General features: G+C 37.3%; 1 protein-coding gene across 1 annotated transcript in view; it reads left to right on the top strand.

Annotated features, from left to right (window-relative positions):
* Positions 1-1,783: 1,783 nt before the first annotated feature.
* LOC149084724 (uncharacterized) overlaps positions 1,784-27,772 on the top strand; it is a 68,640-nt gene continuing 42,651 nt past the window's right edge. Inside the window, exons 1-3 of the mRNA XM_089235364.1 lie at positions 1,784-1,861; positions 2,044-2,137; positions 9,836-10,391. Coding sequence (XP_089091490.1) covers positions 1,784-1,861; positions 2,044-2,137; positions 9,836-10,391 — 728 coding nt within the window. The remainder of the gene's footprint in view (positions 1,862-2,043; positions 2,138-9,835; positions 10,392-27,772) is intronic.

Below are 27,772 nucleotides of genomic sequence, written 5' to 3'. Positions count from 1 at the left end.
ATGAACGTCAAATACAACTAAAATCCAACAACCCAAAATAAGAGAGAAAACAAATAAATATATACTAGAATAAAACTAATACAAACAAATAATTTTGATGAAATAAACTGGCCATAAAAAATTATGGTTGTCTCATCTAAGTATGGATATAGCTTCTCGATTTATCCCAATATGTTTACCGTATTTCCTTTTGGACGTGTCATTAATGTTAAAATTCTGGACCCAAAGGGTAAGCTATTACATTTGTTCACTCAATAGAGGTACTTTGATTATAATCACCCGGTATGTGGGATATGCAGTGAAATTTCTTCTAACACTTCCTTTAATTTTTGGATTGTTGATGATCATGTAGCCATAAAATATATTTGATAAACCGTTACCGTCATTCGTTCAATGCAGTATTGAGCGCTTATATGGCCATTTTAATCTCATCATTGTACTTCCCTGAGAATGATTTTGGTAAAAAAATGGCCAATTTGATAATTGAAACCACCAACAGAAAATGTATAAGAAAATACCAGTGTATTAACTGGTTTTGGAAAGTATGTTATTTCTGCATGAAATCATATTTCAATGAGTTTTGATGTAATCAAAACTGGCAGGCCGATTTAAAAAAAATAAATAAAACAGTGACGGGAAGCCGCAGAAATGCACCGTTTGCTCGATTGTGTTTGGGAAAACAATAAATTTTCATCTACACAAAGTTTCACACGTTATTCGCACGTTTTTCCAGCAAATGACACGACAATTTGGAAAAAAAAACAACAAAAATATGATATTTTCAAAATATCCACCCACCACGGATCTACACGGATATTTACGAATTTCGTTCTGACACTAAAACCATACATTATACCATAAATTGTATTTGCCACTACAGCTTAGTTGGTAGAGCACTCGCCCGGCATTCGACGGGCCCAAGTTTGAGTCCCGGTAAGGGCAGAGGAATAAAATTGGGGCAAAAAATCGGCATTTAGCGGCGTATGCACGATAAAAGAAGCTTACATTAAAATATGTCAAAGAGTTAACACAACCAAGATTTTATTTTAATTTTTTAAAGATGTACATGAAGATTGTTCACTACTTAACTAAGGAAGGAGATTATACACAGGGTGTCCCATCAAGACCGCCCAAATTCTGCACAGCCAGATTCCTCGCTTGGAATACATAAAATATTCCCCAAGAACTGTACCTGTTACGAGCCACTAGAGTAAGGGTTGAAGTTATCAAGTCGCCTTTAGTACGACCCGTAGTTTTCGAGAAAATTGCGACAGAAAAGTCTGACGTCATATCCGGTGCAAGGATAAAAAAAAAAAATTCTACGTCATTCCACGGCGCGCGCATGCGTGCTTCGATATGCGCGACGGATATTTTGAACTTCCTACACATATGCAAATACCGATATTCATGTTTGTAATGAAGTTTTTTCTTTCCTTTGCACCAGATGTGACGTTCAGACTTTTCTTTCGCATTTTTCTCCAAAACTATGGGTCGTACAGGTACAGTTCTCTGGGCATTTTTTATGTATTCCAAGCGAGGAATCTGGCTGTGCAGAGTTTAGACGGTCTTGATGGGACATCCTGTATATTTTGGAAGCTAAATAAAGGAAAAAAAATTCTGAAAAGAGTTTTATTTGGATTTGGTACCCAGTGTAAATTGTATACCTGATTTATGTAATTTCAGATTGAGGGGGACCACTTCTTTTATCAAACATTTTTAAACTTTTAAAAACATACAAATATTGTAGAGGGAGTACCTTTAATTGATTGAAAAGTGGAAATCTATGCGTGATTCTATTTCTACTCAGAATCATACGGATGAAGGACTTCTGTGTGACGAAAAGTGTAGAAAGATCGCCGAAGTATGTCCCGCCCCTCCCCGACCGAACACGTAATGCCATAATTCAATCTAGATTCTACTAACGCAATATAAAGAAGTTTCAAAATGGATTGGGAACATTTATTCCTGATAAGATTTCCTGATGTTACGATTTAATTCCACACTCATATACAATACACAATAATTAATATGTGTTTTCTATAGGATAGTTTGGATTCTAGAAAAACCCCCAAATATTTTAAAGGTGTCTACTCTATTGACAACAACCACCCGAGATACAACCATCTGTCATACTATGGTATTATTTTAGGGCACTGAAATCATTGAAAATACCAGAGCCAAATGACATAAATTTAGTTTTATGTTAATTTATTATTTTTAAGCCAGATGTATATTGAGTTAAGATCATTCTGCATGTTATTCCTCAAGCTAACTGAAGAGCTTTCAGAGTAACAAAGAGCTACATCATCTATTAGGACACATCCAAAGTATTTGATAATTCCGGATATACCATCTCAAGAATTCGACTGCTCGAGATTTTCTGGAGAATGTCGTAAGAGTATATCTTTTAACATATATGACCTTTTTGTAAAAATTATCGACGTATTATGTACGACGTATTTGTATACATAATAAGTACCGTAAACCATAATTGGTGATTCGGTGTTCCGGTGGGTAGTATTAACCCATCAAACTCCCTTCATCATCTCTCTATTGATTTTTGTGCTATCATAAATAATGTTTCCATAATGATTTTGAATGGACAAATATCTTTAGGAAACACTAAAATCACAAATTTCATGCATTTTTGAATATTTATGATAATTATTTGAGATTGAATCAGAAAAAAATGTCAAACTCACATTAACAGAGCTTACGAAATGAATCCAATGACATTACCGCATCAAGTAGTCAAAGAAGATGGCGCTTTTAAAATGGAAAAAAAAAAACCCTCTAAAATATCGTGTTTTTTTTGGAGGGGTGGGGGGGGGGTGTTCTAGGCGTTCACTGATTTCCATGAAGCCCTATTTTGAAAATCGTATTAGAAAGAAACGAAAGGTTATTAATTTTTAGGATCTTAAGCTCCTAAACACCTTTGCTACATTTTCCTCAGCTAGATTTGGACGTTGGCAGTGGTCATGTTGTCACGCGTGAGTAAATTTGGGAATGTCCAAGTGCAAAGTTTTCCCTTTTTCTTTCAAAATTGAAGCTATACAGTTGGTATAAAGCCAAAAACGGACAGAAATTGAGGTATTAAAGAAATTCAGAATTAGTCGAAGTTCTTTATCCACGTTTTTGCGGAGCGCAGAGGAATCGAAGACACGTTCCAATTCAGGGAGAAGAAGAATCCGATGGTGAAGAAGATCTGTAAGAAGAGATTCAGAAAGGAGCTCACACTGCTACAGATACAGCTCTTACATTGTTGGAAAAAGTGAGAAGGATATACCGTACGTATGTTCCACTGACCAGGACCACACTGATAGACAACACTTCACATTCGGCATGCTTTTGAAGCAAATATGTTTTTAACACAAAAAATTCAGCGTCCAGAATCATATCAAGGAAAAATAAACTAGTAACGATTAACACATTTTTGTTCACGTATTCAATTATGTAAAATTTCAGTTTTTTCAGAGAATACAGAATTAATTTTTATAACAATCTATTTTTTTAAAGTATGTACATTATCAAAAAATGGGCATGTGCTTGTAAATTATGTTTAATTTCGCATAATCGTACTATTTTCCAAGCCGGTACGGATATAACGGAGTTCGCGTATAATGCACATATTCGCTGTTTTTCCCGACTCCATTATAAGTGAGTCCGACTATATACAGTCAAACCTCGTTAATGAGTCACTCTTGGGAGAGCAAAAATATGACTTGATAAGCGGAGTGACTCGTTAAACGGAGTAAGTCATAGCTGTGCCAATTCCTGTCTGAAGATAATTGGGACTTTCAAAAAGTGATCCGGTAAGCGGAGTAACGTGTTAACCGGGTGACGCACTAACGAGGTTTGACTGTATTCAGTTCGGGGTATACAAAAAAAAGCAGTCTATACACTCGTGCAATCGTCGTATGTGAATGTACATAGGTGTTTTAAGATACTGTAAACATACAGAAAAATTGTTTTTCTCCTATAGAATTTTAAATGATATATATTTTTTAATGATATATCATGATATAAAACATGATATATCATGATGAATATCAAATTGAGTAACAAGAATTTTTTTGCTGTCCATTTACACACAGGAGAAAAAAATTTCCAAATACAGTTGAATCCCGCAGTAAAAAAAATAAAATTTGTATATGGAATAATGTCCCTTTTAAAATAAATAATTTATCTCAATTCTAAACTAACTTTTATAATATAAAATATTTTATAATATAATTTATTTTTATAAGTATTTTTCTAATTGCAAGCAAAATTTCTATGACCATTAGTTCAAAAGTTGGTGCGTATAAAAACTTTTAAAGCCGAAATAGTACGGTAAAACCCCTCAGATGCGGTCACTCCTCTTTTACGGCCAAATAATAATTTCCTCTTGTATAATAAAAGTATGCATTCCAAACTCCTGATTAACGGTCACCCCCCCTCTTTTACGGACGAATTTTTTTTTTGTCCCTTCGGTGTCCGCAAAGTAGAGGTTTTACTGTATTGATATTCGGAAAACGCATTTTATCACATTCAATAGTCCAAATGGAATCTTTTTTGTGTGGAAATCGATATCGTTTTCCACTTTTACCAAAAAAGGAAAAAGAGATAATAAATAAAAATACAAGAAGAGGAAAAAAAGGAGTTTGATATTCCGCTTGAGAAAAATCTCTTGACGAAACGAACGGAAAACATAAAATGAAACAGACAATTCAAAAGGTGCAAATCCTCGAAGAATTACAAGCGGGAAAATACAAACAAACAAGAAAATAAAATGTTATTTGTAAAAGCCATTGACCTTTTTCATTCCCGGAAAAAGACCAAAAAGAAACTTTGACTCGTAAGAAACGGGAAAAAATCCGGAAAATTTGATTGCAATAGGAGCGAAAACTCTCAGTGAAATTTCAATTTGTGGAGTTGAATTCAAGATACATAGTGAGAAGAAGGGTTGTCTATTATTATTTAAATATTTAATTAATTTGAAAGAAAATGCCATTCGATTTTGAAATTAAATTTCCAATTTCTTATTTTCTTTTTCTCTCTCTGACAAATTCCACCGCTCTTGTCGTACATATATGTATATATTTAATGCGAAATTTAAATTACTGCCGTCCGCAGCATTGGTTCATCACCACTAAGGCAATTTAACGCTGAGAGGTTAAGATACACAATTATGTCGGTATTAAGCTTGCGTTTACTGTGAAATCTACCAGTTTACTTTACGGTAAATGTGATAAATCGGTTATTAAGCACAATATCCAGATTTTTGTCGGTTATTACGCGTAACAACAGATTGCAACAGATTTCCGCAACAGATGTATCCCCACAGTCACCGCAGTGGCGGGTGGGCCATCATCTGATTAGGAGGAGGTTATTATGAATAATAACAGAATTTAACGCATTCGCCGTAACATATACAACCCTGAACATTGCAGAATACAATGCTCAAACTTTAGTCGTCCTATCCATAAGGACAGGGGTTCTTAACATTTTTGTGTGTCTCAGACCTCTGGTAAAAATAAAATAAATACAAATACAAGGCCACAACAGGCACAAGGCTCAACGAGGTGGCTGAGAAAAAGATGTCCATAAGAAATATGGACGCCATATATTTTAAAAATACAGCAACCAGTACCTCTTTTCAGAATAATGTATAGGCTATGATGATATAAAAAGTATGAGTAAATCGTTTTTTTCGTCCAATCCAATCTCATGGACTTCCTTCAGTCTCTCCTGGGACCACGAGGGACCGTGTCGTCAGTGAAAAGGTTGCTTGGTACAGTTTTTGTACCCTTTCTTGACACGTTTTAGTCGTATTTTGAAATTATGAAATATTTTTTGTTTGATTTGTTTTTGAACGGACAGATATAATTTTTGAATGAACCAGATTTTTTGTGCATCCAAGATTTCTCATTATGGTCACAAGGGCCATTCTTCACTATCCGTGGTTTCAGGCCCGCCCTGAACCCAAACGCGAGGTCCGGTGCGAAAATAATAGCGAGGACAGTTGGGTCTTGGGGCCACTTTTGCCCCGGGTTTAATATATGTTGGAGGGGAGGGGAATCAACATCTATTATTTCAGAATATACAGGAATGCTAAGAAATACCCATGCAAGAAATCGTGAACATACAATCAAATGTAAATTTACACAAAAAACAGATTATTTCAGAATGAAGAAATTTTTTTTAAATAATGAGAGGAACAAATCCTGAAACTACTGAACATTTTAGAATTCATGAATCAAAACTAATTATAAGTAATTACAAATCCAGAATCACCGTAATGATAGAAATAATTCCGAAACTGATGAAAAATTGAGAAATAATCTCCACATAATTGATGAAAACTCAGAACTAATGAATGCAATAATTCCAGAATCGATATAAATTCAAAATAATACCGGGATTACTCTATAAAAGTTTGATAAAACATCTTTTACAAAACTTGAAAATAAACCACCAATAATCCTAATTGGTTACATTCACTCGAATATAACCCATGCGTTTATTGGTTGAATTTTTCAAGTTTTATACAAGAATTATTTTATAAAACTTTGGTAGTGTATGATACCTGCCTTAATGAAATTAATAATTCCGCAATTGATATGAAAAATTCAGAATTAACGGGGGAAAAAATTCCAGAATTGATGAGAATTCAGAAGTGATATAAGAAATAATTTGAAATCGTTGAAAGTCTTCCAATTATTACGTTGTTGTCATGTCGCTCCTGATGTGTAAAAAACAAAATCCATGTTTCTAAGTGTAATATTCACATATTCGAAAAACGGAGGAAATTTGGGAAACGACAGCGTTAAATGCGGCAAAATCGTTATACCCGGACGATTTTCCGCCTTTACCCGACCCCCTATTTATCGATCCCTATGATTCGGGGTCATCGCAACGTTGGCGTATTTTTTGTGATAATTATGACCATTTATAATTAGCCACAGCTAACCATAAGAGACCGTTCAAGTATTACGTCATCATCGATGGGAAGGGGGGGGGGGGGGGGTGGTTCCGATTTGCTGACTTTTGATGACAAGGGGGGAGGGGGGGTTTGGATAATGCTTACGTGATCAACCATCCTTTATGAAAATATGAAAATTATTTAATGGTAAATATTTAACTCAGTGCATCAAAAACGAGGAAAACCTTTCGATAAATTGTGGGTACTTGAAGCAACATCCCCCCTCCCAACCCCCGCCATTGGTAAGTGCCTTACAGAGCCACTTTAGTGATCTCTAAATGTTTCGCGGATCCAAGTGATCTGGAAATGTGTCCGACAAACCAGTCACGACCCAGGCTCTGTCCCTCCAGGGATATAAGCCTTTTACCCTTGCGGGTTGGGTCGCGCTGGGGAGCTGGAAATATGTCCGGGCCGATTAAGTGCTCTGGAACTGTGCTACGTGCGAAGCACAGTTCCAGTGATGCGCATCATTCAAGTGATCCGTAATTATATGCCACGGGTCACTTAAATAATCTGAGGGTGAGACGAGGGTAACTTGAGTGATGTAGAACCGCACTGGGGGGCCACTTAAGTTCTATAGAACTACGTCACATGTCACTCAAGGTATCTCTAAATGTGTCACGGATCGCTTAAGTGTTCCTGGAACTGTGTCCCGGGTCATGAACTGTGCCGCCGAGCCCCGGTTGAGAACCACTGATCTATAGAGTTACCAGGAGTTGGAGTCGATTCGATGGTTCCTAACAACACAATGACAACCCTAACGATTATTGAATATGAATATCGATATCTTAGTGATACATATATAGGGATCGACATACAGGGACCGATGAAAACCCGAATTTCGTACACTGGCCGGGCCAACTGGGCTAGCCACTACGCGAAGTGGCCAACTTCGGGCTTTGACAGTAACATATGCATGTATGTGTGTGTGGTTGTATATATATATATATATATTCCTTTCCTTTTGTTATTATTTGTACCGACAAACATTATTTTTGTTGGGTCACAAGCGAGAGCAGTGATTCCCAACTTGGGCGTTAACACCCCCCCCCCCTGTAAGCGATGTAATGTTCCAGTGGGCGGTAGAAGCTGCGGGTATAACATAGAATAGATTGCGTTGGGGGCGATGGGAGAAACAAATTTCTGAAAAAGTGGGCGATGTGGAGTAAATAAGGTTGGGAAATTATGAGCTAGCGTGTTATCGAAATGTTTTGTGTCTCTGTTCCAACAATTACTTTCGTACAGATTTCCGTCTCTATACTGAAGATGTAAAAAAGAAACATGATAAAATGTGAGAAAATTCTCAATCAAACAGAAGAGGTATCGACCATCTTTTATGGACAGTAAATTGAATCAGTCTTTCGTTTTAAAATTCAAAGGAGACTCACTTCACACGAAAAAACGTCCACGCCCACGAAGCGTTCTTTACACACTTTAACAGTGAAATAACAAGCATAAACATACATTTTTCTCTCACGCCCCGGGTAACACGTGAAGAATAAATAAAAAAAAAATATATATATAATCCAGTTATTATTTATATTCCGAGATATTGCGTAATTATTCCAGTAGGCTAAATAGCGAGGAGCACCTGTGATCTCAACGTTATAATAGGATCTCACTCTTTCCAAAGAAAACAATTTTCACGTCAAACGTTTCTTGGAAAACGCCTGGAGCGGTTTTTTTTTTTATTTTTTAAGCTTTTCCTCAAAAGATAACTTTTATATATATATATATATTATAATATATATATTTCTCTTGGCGAATAAGAGCAGCAATTTCTCTCTGTTGCGTGAGGGAAACTCGCTGTCGCACGCGAAAATATATAAAACAAGAAAATGTTCGGCGTGTGTTCCCACCCACTATATCAAACACCCTCGCAAAGTTTCAACTTGCGGACGTCAGAAGGCGACACCGTCGGTGCCACCAGTAGCTTCTCTCGCGCGTCTCTCTCTCTACTCTCTCCGGTCAGTATCAAAGTAGACTTTTTTGTAAAAGCGCGTGCTATAGGATTTAGACTTGAAACGGACAGTTATTTTTGAGTTATTTAGCATCTATTTGGTTATTATGATTTTGTTTTTAGCATTTAGTGAATGAGTTTGATTATTTTTTGACGACTTGGTGTGAATTTGCCCTCGCGAGTGCGTTTCGCCAACTTTGTTTTTGATACGGGATGATGATTGGTCAAGTTTTGTGTTTCCGATTTGCATATTCGGTGAGATATTGGGGCGTCGGAGGATGATTATGTCTTGACCCGAGGTCATTTGATCGATGGATTACCGGTGAGTCTGAGCAGAAGAGGATTATATCCACCATGAATGTTTAATAGTTCTCTAAGAATTTCTCCAGCCAAATTTCATGTTACATGTTTAACGGCCGTTGAATATTCGAATTTAGATTTTTGGTGCTCGTTGAATGTTTGATAGTCTTTTGATGTTCTCCGTCCCTGTTCAAGAGAAGTTTTGAATATCGTAGGACTCTGTCACAGTAGTGCTCTAAAATTTACTGCAAAGGAAATTAATTTTGCATGTTAGATATTAGTCAGATGGATAGTTTATTCTAAGGTGGCTCTCGAAAACTTCCTCTGATGATGATGTTGCCATTTGGCTAAAGTCTAGGTGTGAGAAATAAACTTTTATATCGCGAATGCAATGGATGAAGTGGAAAAGTGATGTTCTTAAAATTATGGATATGGGGTGCGAATTTTCCCCAGGATTCTTGTGCTATCCACGAACCCAACAACTCTAACAATATGGTGCGTCAACGCAGAGTTTTTTGATACTTACCGTCTTATACTCTTCTTTTAATTTGTCCTCTTTATCCCCCCTCCCCGTATAGTTTTGTATCGGAAATACACCATAAAATCATAAGGTGCATGCAGAAGCCCATTAGCCGTGGCGCTTATCAGCGAGTTCAGTGCGGCCAAAGGATACAGGAGCGTCTGGTTTGACGAGTCCGATGGAGCAGGTCGGAAAGACAACACCACCGGTGGCTCTCTCACAGCAGCAGCATCGAAGTTCGTCAAGGGGAGCGGAAGCAGCCCTCCGAAAAACAACAACAACAACGTCAACAACAGCAAGAAGCAACGACAACAGCAGGTCATCAACGGTGCTATCGCTACTTCACCGGTGTCCGAAGAAGAAGAACAACAACAACCGCAGTTGCTGAATCCGTTTTCTGTCCCGGATTCCGGCAGTTTCCAAGACACGACGGCGACTATACCTCTAGAGCTGAGCCGGCTCGAGTCCGGGATCGAGAGGAGGCAGAGCTTTGCCCCTTCGGCCCAGCTCTCCCGGACCAGTCTCCTCGGGAAACCGTTGAAGTCCGGGCGGCACAGGGATCCGCGCTACCGCAAGTCCCAGGCGCTGGTTTACAATTTCCTGGAAAGGCCTCGAAGGTTCAAGGCCGTCGCTTACCATGTGGTGCTGTGAGTACAATTTGCTTTCTCTGTATTTTCTATATATTTTTCCAATGCTCAATTTACATGTCATGCATGTGATTTCAGACACTCGTGGACATTCAATGAGACATTACAGGATAACAATCCATAGTTCTGATATACCGTGCGTATATTTGTTGAAGTAGACATTTTCGATTCAGTATCGTGGACTTGAAATGCAACAAACCGACCATGACTTTCACTCTGACCCCCACAATGCATATGAGCTGGTTATTTTTGAATCGAAAAATCAATGTAGGTAATGTTTGCAAAATCTGATGATGTCCATACCATAGAAACATAGGAGAAGATAGACTCTAAAGTCTGGGGGGCACACGATGGTGATGATGTCAATTCATATATACGCATATACATTAGATCAGTCGGCTCCACTTTTGATGCTGGGGGGGGGGGGGAGCGTATGTACAGAGAAACCCCCTAGATCAGCCACACGCCCTTACCTCCTACGACGATACCTCTCACTGCCTTTTGTCATCTACTCCCCTCCACCATCCCCAATAATCAGATCAGAATACCTGATTAAGGGGGAATCGATTATAATATCTAACTGGTGAATCAAAAAAAAAAGTAATCGATTAATCGACTGATTAATTAAATTTTAATCGAAAATTTTCAAATGCTGACCGTTTATAACACACGTAGTATTTATGACTATATAATATAAATTGATGCTTTTTTACGAATGTTTCCATGCACCTGTTTACTGAATGCAAACAAATATGGGAAATTGATGAAGAAATCAAGGCTGCGTCGGCTTGAATCAATTTCATATGACGAATGTGTTTGTGAAATCCTGGAGTTGCTTCACTTGGATCTTTTTTGTTTGGTTTTTTTTAGAAAATCTTAGTTCAGTCAATCACTGATTTCGAAACTACTTTAGATCTTCATACGTTTATCGTTTGTTCCCCAAGAAATTGCATCAAAATGTCACTGATGGGAGGAAGCTGGTGTTTTTTTCCGAACACGAGAATTGCTGTTCGCAGTGAAGACAATATATTTGAGGGAGGATGATGATTTTTTGCTCGGCTAGTATCGTATCAATACACTTTGTGGATATTATGGCGAGGTGAACTTGGAAAAAAAAAATGTGCCGTTCTCCCCACTGGGAATCGAATCCAGGACCTCTTGAATAAATCCAGGACAAGCACACTGACCATTATACCATAGAGAGACGATCCTTTTTTTTTCCTTTCAAACGTCATCCATATATTTAAAAATATCTCGATTCAAATATTTTTAATTCTTTGATGGGCAGGACCGTTATATCCGGACAAGAACAACCCGTTTTTTTATCACTGACAAGCCCAGACATTGTAAATCTGAGTTTTGTGTCTCAATGGAGCCACATTTTCTCATCCATTCTATTTAGCACTTGCTGAAAATCAGGAGAAAGTCTATTGAAATTAATAAACGGTTTATAGTAGGGGGGGGGGGGGTTAGTGATTTCTGCTGCGTCCATCGTAGGGTTTTAAATATGGTCACGTGTCTGTGAAATGTCATGTATAGGAACATAATTAAAGACTCTCAATCGGTATCGCCAAATAAATCAGGTTAAATTACAAACTTTTAACAAAAGTGCTCATTACCTTTCAACCGTTTACCCTGTAATCAGCCTCCATAAGAGAATAATTGGAATCATCACTAATAATTTTACTATATTCAATACAACTTCATATCAATATCTTGGAATACTTACATTACGTCAATTATATTTCTCTATAAATCTATTCTCCTCCTATTCAAAGGTCAATTCTCCTTGCCTTTAAATACTTCTCGATCTTCAAATAGACTAAATAATATGTATTCACTTCCGTTATCTCATAAAACACTGTTGAAGAAACAATTTACTTGTCTTATCCCAGATTATAGATATTTATAGATATTTATATTATAATTATTTATAATATATTTATTTATTATTATATTTATTTATTATTATATTTATTTATTATTATATTTATATTATAATTATTTATAATATATTTATTTATTATTATATTTATATTTTTATATTTATTATTTTTATATTTATTTATAGATATTTATTTTATTATCAATTATAGATATTTATATATAAACAAATAAAACAATCTATACAATACATTACCACCAGAAACCACTCGCAATACTAATTTATCATTCTTTACAAAATGTGTCAAGCAATACATATTCTCACTTGATGGTATAGAAAATTTGTTTTACTGTTTTTCTGTTGCTCATGTTATTCTTAAATAACGTAACAGTTTAATTTAATTACATGCTGCATCTAGTTGTTTTTGCTTTGAAATATTTCAACATACAAAAAATTTATATTTTTAGATGCGGCATGTAGAACTATTTTTATTTTAATTTCAATAATTTGAATTTTTTAGTTGAAAATATTCCGTTTTCCATACTAATTTTTACTAGCATTTACCAGAATGGGTCACTTTTTGTTTGATAGACTCCTCGGTAAAGTTTTCCCTTTTTTTTGTACTGTTATATAAGAATAAATTTGATTAAAAAAATTAAATCGGATCTATCGAGTTGATTGACTCAACTAAAATTTCTAACTGCAACAATTGACCGATTAACCGACTCGATTAAATCGGAATAGCCAATAAACAGGGTGATTCAAAACTCAACGTACAAACATTTAGGGGAAGTAGAAAACACAAAACAGAATCATATAGGAATGTATCACAAAAAAATAAAAATTGTGCATAGCAGTGAATGGTAAGAACTTCAAGCACTTGTAAAACTTAACGTGTACAGCACGTACTGTCCTCGTGTGAAGTACGGCTAAATGAATTGTTTTTCCACCCATTATTGGCTTGTCATTTCTGCATCTCCGTTTATCCTCCTTAGGGACTGATCAGGTTGGGGTTTCCGGTCATACATTCTTATGTGATTCTGTTTTATGTATTTTCTACCTCCCCTAAAAGTTTATACGTTGAGTTTTGAATCACCCTGTATATAATGGGTTATTTGTCCAGGCAGGAGATATTGTCCGTGATGATGAAAAATGTGCTGAAATACAGTGTTGCGAAAGCATTATTTCCCAAAGCATTTGGCGAACTCTACGAACGCTCCAAAAAAAATGTGTACGGAGTACTACATCAAATAGCCCCGTAACGAATATAAGTAATATTCTTTTGAAATATAACATTATTTTTCAGCTGAAGTCAGTGCCGTCTCAACGCATATGTTCATCCTGACACGACCCGGGTATCATACCATACTTATAGAGGACACTAATCATTCAAGTCAAGTCAATCATACCATACTAACAGAGAGCAAAACAGCCTACGTCGTCTATTGACAATATCGAGCCTTTTTTCTGAGCAAGGGCTGGACTACCTCGAAAGATTTCTATTTGAAAATAAAAACAATTCGATAACTACATGGTTGTACTGTCTTTATCGGCCGACGATACCATAGTTGACGGCCGTCATGGAGGCGGGGGAGGGCGTGCTCAAATGCACGGCACGAAGAGGCCCATGAAAATGAGAGTTAAAGTTTTCCAAACTAAGCGTGTAAATCGGCGTATAGGCATGCATTTCCAACAAGTTGGAAGCCTCATCAAAATTACTCAGCCCAGCAGGTACATGAGGCTCTTAAGACGGCCCTGACTCCAGTGTATAAACTTTTGACAAACGGTATCTCAGACTCTATTATCATGGATGCTCATTTCTGACGTAACTCGATAACCCTATACTCATTCCGATATAACCTTATACGTATTCTCAAATGTCTCATCAATACCTACTATACATACAAGCCGAAATTAATGCAGCAGTACCTGGGAATCGAAACGTTGATCTTAACTAAATGGTCGGTATGTAGTTTCGGCCCTCCCATTACTTCGAGGTTGAGTGACTATTCCCACGGCGTAGTTTCGTGTTTCAAGTATCTCTAGCATATACTCGGCTACAACATCTCGTAGCGGGCGGTATCATCACTTTGATTAATGCGTCTTACGGATCGACCGTCCGAGAAAACACGGGATTTACTTGAAACGTTCGAGGAATTTATGTATGTGTGTATGTGTGCTTCTAGTATATATCCTTGGAAGTCCTTTTACTTGATATAAACGAACTGATTTCAACCGAAATTAACGTGCCGGAGACAGTACATAATCCATTTAAGCGGAATTCGAAGCGAATCTTCCATCATTCGGTCCTTTCAGTCGTCCTCTCGTCGAGGGAATTCCGTGGATTTAACCGTTATCATCGCTTCGAATAAATGTGTTTAACTTCATTACGATGAATTTTATGAAGTCCAGTAGAAAAATCTGCGATGATGTATAAAGTTACTGCGATGCTCCTCATTTCGGTGGGGACCCCTTCTTTACAATTCAAATATCTCTAATGGTATACGAAACACTTATTCTCGTCTTTTTGAACCATTTTTCACCGCTCCTCCAATTCATGGGCGGATTGCGCAATTTTTTTTTACGTGGGTCATTCTCACGATATTGGCCTGAATTGTGTCCCCAGCAGTGTTTAATATATTTGGCATAGAATTTTTTTTTCTAACACTTTCTAATTTATATGCCTGTTTCTAACAAAAATCGTAACTCTATAATATTTCCATTAATAGATTTTTTGTTAAATTTGCTTGAAGAAAACTTAATTTCTTAAGGAAATGTGTACATATTTTCTTTCTTTCCCCATCTCTTTTTAAGAATTTTGAAATGATAACTTTCTATTTTGAAACAAAAATATTTTTCCCTCAATTAAATATTTTTTCCCTCAATTATGTATTTTTAGGAGATCTGTCTGCTTACATATTCAATGATTTTCATGATTTTAAATAGTTTTATCAATAGTTTATGTACAGATGAAAATTTCCCCAAGCTTTTTTTTTTTTTAAATTTATGACATTTGGTAGACGTTTTTTCAAATCCTACAACACCAGTGGCCACCTACCAAATTTTTTGTTAAAAGGGTTAAGAAGAATGCACCCATCACTTGAACTTTCCTTTAAAACATTCAAAATTTTAAATTAGTTTGGAAATAAGATTTATTCAGGAAGAAAGAGGCGAATGTATTTATTGAATGTCCTCCTTCTGAATTTTTTTTTGTTGGTAATATACGATTGAAAGTTATTTTCGACTTACCTCATGCTTAAGTTTAGGGACTTTTAGTATTTCTGAAAACACATTTTTTCAACAGGCATAGTTTTTTATCAGTATTGCGAAGCATGTAGAAATGTCTTGACATTAGACTGGTTTTCTACTGGTATTAGGCAACCAGAAAAAAGTTTGATCATAAGTTAGGAAGGAAAAAAGTAAAAAAAAAAAGTCCAAATTTCTTGGTCGCAACATTTCAAAAGCTGCAGTAATGCTTCATTTAAAGATTAAGCTCCTAAAAAACTAAATACGCCCTATAAAACGAAAAATATGTCCTAAAAATGTTTCATTCCTATCTCGAATAACATTAGTTTCAGCAAAATAATATAATGAGAAATTTTGATGCTGTCTGAACTATTTTGAACCATTACTTATTGTATGAACAGAGAGAAATTCTTCGTTTCCCTAACTAACCTCATCGGGGAAACATTTATTTTCTGGATATTATGCGGAGGTGAACTCGGAAAGAAAAGTCATCTTGGCTCTGCCGGGATTCAAACCCAGGCCCTCTTGCATACCTGAAGTTGAGAAACCTGAATTTCAGGATTTTTTACCAATCATCAACGACGTTCCATTTTTAGTGCATAAAAATAGTAGCCCTAACAGCTCTCGTCGGAGGCGGGAACCGCAAAAACCCAGTCTGAAGCGGGATTGGAATAGTGAGGAAAAAAAAAAAATTTCATTTTATCGAAAATTATTAAATATGCAAAATATGCCTTAAAAATTTGAAAATATGCTCGCTCTATCACGTAAAAATAACAAAATATGCAAATAAAATAAAATAAAAATATACAAAGACGAGTCCTGCTCATTAGATTTTCTAATTTCCAAAAATGCTAAATTCTTACAAGAATTTGTAGGAAAATTCTTCAAACAAAGCATTGCGCACGAATGAAACGGGGGGGGGGGGCGTGTATAACAATGCAAGGTAATTCACAACAGAGTGTCCTAAAATTATCCCTTTCCTGCTATGGTTATTCTAAAATTGAAGTAAATAATTAAAAAAGAAAAAAAATCGGAAATTAAGCAGTGAATGAAACGAACATTGAAGGAAATACGGAAAATTTTGAATTTTACTCAATTTAAATTTGAGAAATAGTGTAATCTGTTCCTCTCTCCGTTTCGGCGAAATAAATTTATCTCGTGATACTTGAATGAGAATTGGTCGTGATGTAAGTGATTGAAATGATTGATTTTTGTTTTTCAATACTTTACGGCAATCACGGTATTGAATTGGTCATTTTAGTACCAAAAAATAAAAAGAAATTGATCACTTATTTTATGTCGATGAATTTCTATTCAAATATTACTGGGAAATTTTTTCTTCGGTACAATAATGAATTAAAATCTTCTTAATTACCATTATTTTGTTAGCGAGAAGAAACGTGACGATAATTACACTAAAAAAACACATTCACGAAAGGAAATAAGTCATCGCAATTAAAACTATTTGTGCACACAAATAGTTATTTGCGAAAAATTCACGAAATATCGGAAGACTCGGGTGCCAGTTGCTCCTGAACTGCGCATTTGCATTAAAAAAATTAACATTCAGAATATTGTAATTTAAAATCTTTATAAAAAATTACTTTTGAAGAAGTTGCATATTATAGTAATTGGTGAATCGGTTATTATGCATACTAACAGAAATTTTATTGATTACCATATATAATCTTCCAAACGGGTGATTATCATGCATAATAACTGGCAGCCGCGCTTCATAACCAGAGTTATTGCATTTGCCGTAGCATATAGATGGCAATACAATGCGAGTAGAAAAATCGACACGCTACACAAAGACACATGGCAAACAACCTCTTCTATTCTTGAAAGATTTCACTATAGATTAATGGGATTTTCAAAAATGAGAATTAGACGTCGCAGTGCTGAGGGTTATGTTGAAAATGAACAAATTTGATTCGAAATTTGATTTGGAACAAATGAAACCGATAATCTATTGGTTGCATTTCTCAAGATTTATAAAAGGACTTTTAGAAAACTTTTATAGCGTAATACCGGCCAGTAGCGAAATTTGTATCTGCGGAGTTGCGCCCTTGCTCATTATACGCAAGAAATTACGGTCTTTAATTTTTTCGTGCACTCCTGGATTGTACGAATGCACTCACACACAGCATGCATAAACACACACACAGAAAAGTGTAAAAATTTATGTGAAAAAAAGTAGCTAGATACACATTCACAATGCTGAGAAATTCATAAATTACCAAACAAATCTTTTAACAAATGTTAAAATATTTGCAAAATAAGTATGAATTAAAAATGTGAAAAAAAATGGAGAATAAGAAAAATTCAAAATGACGTAGAGAAGTACAGTCGAAACCCGTTATAACGAACTGCAAGGGACCGGAGAAATCACTTCGTAATAACGAAATTTGTTGTAAAGGAATTCCAGGTTTTTGCATTGTTCTTATGTAAACTTATCTGTGGGATTAGAAAAGTGTTCGCTAAAACGGAATTCGACTGTATTCAAATGAAAAAATGAATACCGTAAATTCTCCTCTGTATAAGCGAAGTTTCCTTGTTTAAAAATTACTTCCTATATTGAAGAAGGAGGAGGATCGACTCATACAGGAGTACAAACTGTAAATAAAAATCATAAATACACAGAGTGAAACGTCGATACGCTATGGACGACTAAAAAATATCGTTGCAGAGAGGCTATCGTTATATCGAGAGGTAGCATACAGTATTATCATCAGGCGTCGCCGAATTCATGCTGTTGTTGGTATTTATTCTGAATCTGCGTTGTTAGTACCACCATAAAATGTATTTGTGAGTGTTTATTCGCAGAGAAAAAAAATTGCAATCGATCAATGGCTGAGTCATCGTATATGGACAAGATGACAGGTAATGCCATAAAGATCCAATCTCACCACAAGCACACTTGACGTTGTCCTATGATCTCTTGAAACGTTCTGGATTTGCCGGCAATGGGCCGTGCTCAGTTATCATAACCACTTTCTCTCTAGACCAAATGGTACCATTCCAATGGACGCGTTTCTGTCCTATGGAATAGTAGCAGAGCGTAAAACGTTGCTTTGTGCGCTGTCTCGGCTATCTTCTGCAATGCCTTCTGGCAGCTGGCTGTTCCCTCTTTCTTTGGCTCTTTAGCCGCTGGAGTGATAAACATTGCTATTCCTTTGGTTCTGTCTTACAATCATGGAGCCAAAAACACGAGAAACACTTTCAATCTGGATATCTGGTTCCAGGGACTCTCGGGTCTCATATATCGTTTTGTGGGCCCTCAAGTTCCAACTGATGCGGATGTGCAAGGCGTGCTCATCCTGAACACCGTTCACTTGTGGTTCGGCGCATTATTGGCAATCATCATTTGCTTCCTTCCTAAGGAAGAAAGCTTAAATTGATATAGCTGCGGGGAACTATGAGCATCATTGAGTTAACAGCTCATGCGAATATGCCAGCTGCATAACTTAAAACAAAAACTTAACTAAAGTTAATTAGAAAGTAGTAGATATAGAATAGAAAGTAGCTATCTTATTATAGAAAGTAGCTCCATGGTAACTTCATTAAGACATTCAAAGATAGATATTGCAAAACACCGATACTATTAGACACCCCCTAAAAAAGAACAAAAACTTGCGAGGAATTTGAATAAATGTATTGAAGGTGATTATGAGCGATATATAAAAAAAAATACAGTTGTGGAAGTTCCGAAATCTCAAAAAATATCGTTGTAGAGGGATTTACCATAGTAAAGGATATCGTTGTATCGAGAGAGGTTTGAGGAGGATGACTATAAGCGATTCCAAATACTATTTGAAAAAAAATATCGTTATAAATGGATTTATCGTTGTATTGAGGCTCCACTGTAGTTCAAAATATCTGAATAAACTTTATGCAAATACAAATACAACGCAACAACAGGCAAATTGCCCAACGAGGTGGCTGACTTAAGAACATCATGGATCCCCGAGCCATTTTTTGGAGGCCCTACATACTACTGCTACACCACACATGCACCCCGCCCACACAACCCCCCCCCTCCCCCGCGGAACCCCCAACGAATCGGTACATACGGGAATGTGCGTGTACGTGTAGTGAAACCTGACGTGAAGTTTTTTTTTGTTTCTCTGTAATGCTTGTTATGTGTAGTGCTGCCATCTGCCACCAGTTTTTCAACTATGCGTCTCCAAATAATTTCTTAAGAACGAAACTATCATTCTTCAATTTTTCTATTTTTTCACACAAATATTTTTAATTCAGTTTGAACCGTGTATTTTTTATTATTTTTACGGAAATTCTTCTGGAAACACCTCGTATGTTAATGCCCCGTATGTTATGCCTGTACTAACAAGAAGGCTTTAAGCTCATTATTAGCCAAAGTATTGGAAACACGCTCGTATCAGATATGATAATGGGCTTAACATCACCACAGAAAATTCTGCCATGTTTCACCCTTCCTACAACAGACAACAACAGTCTAAAAACTCCAAGGGGAAAAACTTCCAAAAAACCCTTAATATTTAATGAGACTATTGAGGAAAAAGACACAGCACTTGAAACAGGATTATCTTAAGAGAAAAGCATCTTTATTCTTAGTGTGTAAAAATCTTTGATATTTGAGTTTTTGTTGTTTATAAGGGAAGAGAGAGAAAGTTAAAGGAAAAAATAGAAAACCGTGATATTTATTTACGTTTTGTGGGTAAAACGTAGCCATTTTAGAATCCTGTTCGTTTTTTCTTTTTCTAACCTCCCAGTGCAGTTTTAATAATAGATTCGGTGATTTGTTTACGCTACACTCCAAATCCACCCTCCCAATCAGCATACATTCTTCAAGGACCTCGTTAGGATGTTAAAAAAAGGGATGCCTGTGCTAACAATGACGGGAAGCCCAACAGCGGGAATAGTCTTGGGTTGTTGTTTTTTGTTGCGATTTGTCAAGGGTATTTCATTTTATATTTTTGGGCGTGTATTTCCAGGAACGTCTTATACGACGGTCGTAACGACAAGAGTCGGAGAGAGAGTTTAGAAGTATAGTAAAGAAGAACATCCCGACTGCTTCGAGTGTTCTTTGAGGTCCCGCCAGACGCTTGGCTTCTTTCTTTGCATCTTCTATTTCAGGCAAAAAAAGATGAAAGGCTAAATGTATTATGTAATATATAGCGTATGATTTATTTTAGAAATGTCTGCAGTTGTTAGCGTCGAAAGAACTACGATCGTGATTAGTGTGTTGAAGAGATCGTTTCAGTCTTTCGGGAATATGAGTTAGGGCATTTGTTTTAGTGCATCTGCACCCACGGCTCTTAAGCTGAAACGATCTTTTATGAAAGGCTCCGTTAGCCTAGGTGCCACATCCAACACGAAGGCGCCTTTACTCTATTCACCAATATCCAGCGGGTTTCTTACTCCTACCGAAAGCTTACCTCTTCTGTCCATTTAATGAATGTTTTTACTCTAGCGCTATTTTAATTGAGGCTATCGTACCATAAGGAACATTCACCCATGGCCCCGTTCCCTATAGATAATCTGCCTTTTGACTACCTATCCATGGTTTCCTTGATACAGTTATCATTCGCCCTTGGCCTCGTTTCCCTATAGATAATCTACCCTTTGAGTAGCTATCCATGCCTTTCTTTCATGGTTGGATTTCATCAGTTCATGAAATGGTTGCCTTGATCTAGTGATCATTAACCCTTAGCCCTGTTTTCAATTATAGATCAGTGTTTCTCAACCGAAGGGCCGCGGCCCGGTATAGGACCTTGGCATCAAGTCAAACCGGGCCGTGAGTGGTTCACCGTTTCATTTTCACTCATTTATTTCCCATGTGCATGACCAGGCCTTCCACTCGCAAAAAAGAAATCAACAGGGCCGTGGGCTTCCAAAAGTTGACAACCACTGCCATAGATAACCTACCTTTTGACTATCCAAAATACCTTTTGACTATGAAATTCATTGTAACATGCCATCTAAAACCTATTCAACCCATGGCACTCGAGTCATATGTGGCCCCCCGGGGTTACCTGATATGGCCAGCCACCTCAAACGTGGCTAATTTTGTAAAAATGAACTAAGCGACACATTTACAGATCGCTTAAGTGACCGGTGGCACAATCCCACAGCATTTAAGCGGCTCGTGGAACATTTTCAGATCACACAAGTAGGCCCGCGGTGCATTCGCAGATCACTTGAGTGACCCGCGACACAGTTCCGAAACACTTTAAGCGGTACGTGGCACATTTGGAGATCTCCCCAAGTGACATGTGGCGCCAGTAGAGCAGTTAAGGGGCCCGCAGTGCAGTTTTACATCACTCAAGTTACCCGCGGCACATTCCTCGATCACTTGTTTGATCCGCGGAATATTTACAGTACATTTGAACGACGCGAGGTACAGTTGCAGAGCACTTGCACACATTTTTCAGATCACTTAAAGGATCCGCGAAACATTTAGAGATCACTAAAGCGATTCTATAGAGGAGGACTTATCAATTGGGGGGATATTAGTTCAGGTGCCCCCAAACAAGGGAAATATATTTACTCGTTTTTGGCACATTCAGTAAGAATGAAGAAAGAAGAAGTAAGAATGTTTAGAAGCCTTTAAGAATATTTTATAAAGGGTGGTGGATGACGTAAGGGGTCATTCAAGTATTATGTCAGCATCGAGGGGGGTTTTGGATTTGCTGGCTTTTGATGACAAGGAGGGGAGGGGGGTTTGAAGGTTGTTTACGTCATCAACCACCCTTGTTGACAAAGGGAGCGGGAGGGGTAAAAAAATGGCTAAAAATCTGCTGACGTAATACTTGAATGACCCCTAAGTCATTCAAACCCCCCCCCCCTTCTTCCCTTGTCATCAAAAGTCAGCAAATCGGAACCCCCCTCCCCCCCACATCAATACTGGCATAATACTTGAATGACCCCTTATCGTTTCTACGATTCACCTGAGCATTTACCCATCTAAAGGGTTAATGCTGGTGATCGATCGATCTGATCTAACGTTCAGAAATAAGACATTTTATTAACGACCAAAATAAAAACGGAAAAAATCCTTACCTTAGAAAAAGATTCAACAATTCACGTACGTCTCTATTGTATTTCACGATTCTGTCAAAGGTTGTCTGATTTCAAATTTCAAAATACATAAAATACCGCACATATATATGTATTTCGATATTACAGATCCATACAAAAGAAGCAAATCACTCTACTCACCCGTTTTCCATCTTCCTCCTCAGAGAGATCGGATTCGTGGAAATAGCGATGAATGTTCCGAGATTCATGAGCGCATAAGCTGTATAATTTACAATAAATTATCCAGGTATATTTATGCATGAGACTGTTCAAGAGCTTATTAAGTAGGACTAGTATCAATATTTGTCCTCGCATAACATTCGCGGAGCGGGGGGCGGGAGGATGACTCTCCAACGCTAATGGAAAAATGTGTGTGTGTTTTTTTTGAAGAAAATATATATTTTTCGAATTCAATTCCTCAAGGAGGGGTGGGTGGGAATGGTTTCTTGGTGGAAATGATAAAATCCTTGTGCAAACGTTCAAAGATTTCGCCATCGCGGAGATTCTATTTCTGTGTGGTGTGATCCGCAAAGTGTGTATCAGTAAATACATTTTAAATGTATTTTGTTTGTCGATGAGGATCACATCCTGCCACTGCATGTTTTGTCAACGAGTCTTTACTAGGCGTAAATGTTTGCATATGCATCTATCAAAAAAGCGTTTAAATATTGTAATTATTCCCGTTTGTTTTCTTGAGAATTGGCCCCGGATATATTTTTACTTGGATATAAAACCTCCTAATAGTGCCACAAACATCAAAAGTTTGAAAGAAGTGAGGATTATTTTGAAATGTCCTCACCTTTTTCATACTTTTGATGTTTGTGTGCACCTTAAGGAGAGGCTTATTATATACAAATATGGTTGTTGACTATAACTTTGAATGATTATTTGTTCGGAAAGAGATTTTCTGGATGTTATGCAGATATATACAGGGTGTCCCGTAAGTCCTAATGCGCCTTTATTTCTTCCTCCCCTCGTCATAGAGGAATGGTTCCAATTTAGGAAGCAAAATGAATAAATGCTCAAAATGTGTTGAAAATTTAAAAAATTACCTGTACCAGTTTTGAGAGTGAAAATACAGTGTGTCACAAAATAAAAAATACATAAATTTTTAATGGACATCCCTGTCTTTAAAACCCAACTACAGAAAGTTCTTGCCCTGTGTCTCCTGAGCCCAACAGAAAAGATGATATTTAAATTCAAAGATCGGACAAAAGTTGGGAAAGAACAGCATAAACCGACGGACAATGATTCTTTTCCTGATTTATGCAGTTTTTACCCAACTTTTCTCCGAGAATTGACACATCTCTCCTACTATTGCACTTAGAGAGGTGGTACTTTTTTTTTGGCCTCGGGAGGACAGGGAAACAATTTTTTAATGTTTGACCTCTCGCAACATGAATGACGTATCAGAGTTCTACACTCTGTATGGATAATTATTCTAATTGGAAGTGTGCGTCTAGGATCAACGCTCGCCTTTGACAATTTCTGACAGTAACTGCCATTTTTACTTGCCCTTTGAAAAAATTTTTAGCAGTAAAGGACAACTTTACCGGCCTCTGATAACTTTTTTTGGCTGTAATTGGGAACTTAAATTGCCTTTGACAATTTGTTCGGGCTGTAAATAGCAAATTCACATGTCTACTTTAACAGTTTTTTTTTGGCTGTAAATGATAGCTTTACTTTCCTTTCTTAATTTTTTGACTGTAATTGGTAACCTCACTTACCTTTCACAATTTTCGACTGCCACTTTACTTGCCTCTGGAAAATTTTTCGGCTGTAATGACAACTTTTCATTCAAGAAATTACTTCAGAACTAATGATAATTTTGTCTGATTGAAAATGATGATTCGCGGTTCACTGGAAATTCAATTTCAATGGAAAAACTGATCAGAACCAGGAAGTAAAATAATCACAAATTAATGAATAAAATAATCGAAAGTTGATGAATAAAGCAATCGAAAACTGATAAGTGAAATAATTCCAGAATTAATGAAAATTCAGAATTTATGAGAAAAAGTTATTTTTCAGAAAGTTTTCAGTACTTTGTGCTCCCCCCTTGTTTGATTCAGGGCCTTGGCCAGCAACAGGGATCCCGACGGTGTCATCAGATCCGGGAATGCAGTGACAGTATTCTGTAGTAACATTCTGAGCACTTCCCTTCCCAGAATTCATGCAGAAATCTCCTATACCAGTGGTTCCCAAACTGTGGATCGCAACTCCATGGGAGGCCACGTAAAGGAGCCAGGGTGTCGCGAAAGATTTTCCAAAATTTAAACGCCCCAAAATAAATTTATTTTGTATTCTTCCGCAACGTATATGAGTACATGTCAAACCTAAAACGCACCTCAACTCTTAGCTGTGCATTCTTATTATGCATTCACTCACTCAGTAGACAAAAGTAAAGCGCACAAATGATAAATTAGGAACCACGGGTTGCCTAGAAAATTTAAAATCGCTTAAAATTTAAAATCTTGAAAAGAGTAAAAAAATGAAGAAAAAATCATTCTTTATTCATGCTTGTGCAGGCATCCCTGTTTACCAACGGTGCAAATATTCAATTATCACACTTTACTCATAGTTCGAAAAGTAGATGGCGTCACTATAACAAGCATTACGTAGAAACAAACTTCATGTCATCCCAACACGAACAAATTCGTTAAATTCTTCCGAAGTTCCGCGGTGGAATGTGGACGAAGTGCACGTATGTTTCTCTAGTAGTAGTAGACACAGCCATGGGAAATTTTGGTTGAAATGTTTGGCGGAATCAAGTGGTTGCAGATTTTGATGATAGGAAGCCCTACAGTTATTCAACTTCCATTGGTTGTCAAATACGGGTTGATGTATCCGCTGCATAGATAACATATATACAAGCCAGCACCTCCAAGAGATAGAAGGCCTATACACGCTGCTCGTGACGTCAGCAAGTAGTACTTCCTCACTGAGAATATTCAAAGAAAAAAAATTTCTGAATGCGCCAGTATATAGGCGTACGAAAAATTTCCTCAAGGGGGTTTTAATTGTTTTTCTTTCTCGGGGGCGGGGGGGTTATGTTATTTCCTGTAAAATAATACTATAATCTCGGCTTGGGGGTTCGAACCCCCCCCCCCTCTTTGCAAACCCCAATGCGCAAGTATCATCGTTGTGCGGGAAAGAAACGATCGGGGACAGCGTTGGCGATTTCTATGCACCACATCTAGTCACCATGCTGTATTTGTGAGCTAACCAGGAAGATTCTGCGCCGAAATAAGAAGAAACGAAACAGGATGCCGTGTTCAAAATATGGTAAACTTGCTAGGTAGTCTTGGCTGTCTGTAGTCTGAACTTAGCAACTCGCGCGGAAGTCTTCTATCTGTAGGAGGTACTCTATAACCATGAGCACTGACGCTTCTCTATCAAAATGTCGGTTTTTCAACCAAAAAAAGAGAGAAAATACTAAAAAATGTAGTTGCGTATACACACATATGGATATTATCCGTGCAGTGTCATCTATGGATAAAATTTTAACTAAGGTTTATGTGAAAAAAAGGGGGTGGGGGCGGTTGCGGTTTAAGTTCTTGTCGAAAGGGGAGTCGTGCTGCAATAAGTTTGCGCACCACTGCCCTATACAATACGTCACTTACGTCAGCCAGCATTTCCGTCTTCTCGATCTAAAAATCTTATGCTCGTACAGTCGAATCCCGTTTTAACGAATACCGTTATAGCGAAAATGTCGTTTTGACGAACTATTTTCTAATTCCCCCTTTTAAGTTTATATAGGAGCAATGCAAAAAACCCGGAATTCCTTTATAAAGAAATTTCGTTATAACGAAGTGATTTCTCCGGCCTCGTGGAGTTCGTTATAACGGGACTCAACTGTATCTGTGAATAAACGGAAGAAGAGCTGGATTAATATAAATCTAGTTCGGTTCATTTTTTTTTCTAAAATCATACCTCGTCTTATATGCGAGTAAATACGGTAAATCGTTCTGTTGTTCTAAGAATAGGTTTCATGCCCCGTAAACGTCCCAGACCCGCGACTGGATAGCATGCACGGCAAGGTCGACATCGCGTTAATCTCTGCCCATACAAATCTGATACAACTCACTTCATATTCGGTTATGCGGTTCAGGTGCGCATTTCGGGGAAATCGCCTCCGGGAAATACGTTTGTAATTTTGGTGTAGATAAGTGAGAGAAAAGGATTGGATCGTTGACAGCGATCCCTCCCACGTACGAAATGGATCAGAGCAGGAAAAGTCTTTTTCTCCATCAGTCCTGATGGGCACGCGTATGTCTCGAGGGGGGCCGTGGGAAAAAGAACATATTACTTGTTTGCGGACACTTCATCTTAGTTATTTGTCGACAACTAGATGTCTCAATGAAGTCTTGGTGGCGTTTCCTTGTACCATCGCTGCTTGTCTCTGTTGTCTCTATTTATATATATATTCTGCCTGCTCCGTGTCTCAGAAAAACATTATTTGTCCCTGCTTCTCTCTTTTTACAACTCTTCTACCATTTACTTCAGAATATACAACACCATGTTTCTTTCCTCCAAGTCACTTGCTGATGACGGATGTCTTTTCAGTTGAAAGTTTCGGTCGAACGGTGTCGTGCTTTGAGTGACCCGTGCCCTGAGTTACCAAGATAAATCTAATGTTACTCAGAATGCGACCAAATTCCTCTTCTTCGTTCTTTATAATCGGACAAATCTTTTCTTGGGATATTTCTTCGGTAACAGAGAAATCTTGTCTTGAGATTTATGTAAGCGAGACTAACATTTCCTTCCTCTCTTTATACGGTATTTACTCGGCACCTCCTCGAGGTAGAAGGCCGCCGCACGAGTTGCCATAAACGTCATTCAGAAGTCTAGGAAGTTTGCCACATTTTGAAACACAACATCCTATTTTGGAGTAGAATCTTCCTGATTGACTCACAAATATCGCATAAGTGATTGGATGTGGGGCATAGAAATCGCCGATTCTGGGCCCGATCATTTCTTTTCCGCACAATGACGTTACTGGCACGAGCAGGGAATTTTTTCCCCCTGAATATTTGAGGGAAAATGGACTACCTACTGACTTCACAAGTAGCGTGCGGGCGGAGGCCTTCTATCTCTAGGAGGTGCTGATTTACTGCCCTCCTCCTCTCACCTTGTATCAAAAGCAGAATGTTTACAGTTAAGATCATAATTTGGTTTCGAATACTAA

This window comes from Pholcus phalangioides, unplaced genomic scaffold (assembly GCF_987345545.1).
Source record: "Pholcus phalangioides strain wild (caught in Gottingen) unplaced genomic scaffold, Ppha-v1.0 ptg000008l_1, whole genome shotgun sequence".
Taxonomy (NCBI): domain Eukaryota; kingdom Metazoa; phylum Arthropoda; class Arachnida; order Araneae; family Pholcidae; genus Pholcus; species Pholcus phalangioides.
This window is presented reverse-complemented; position numbering and strand designations above follow the sequence as displayed.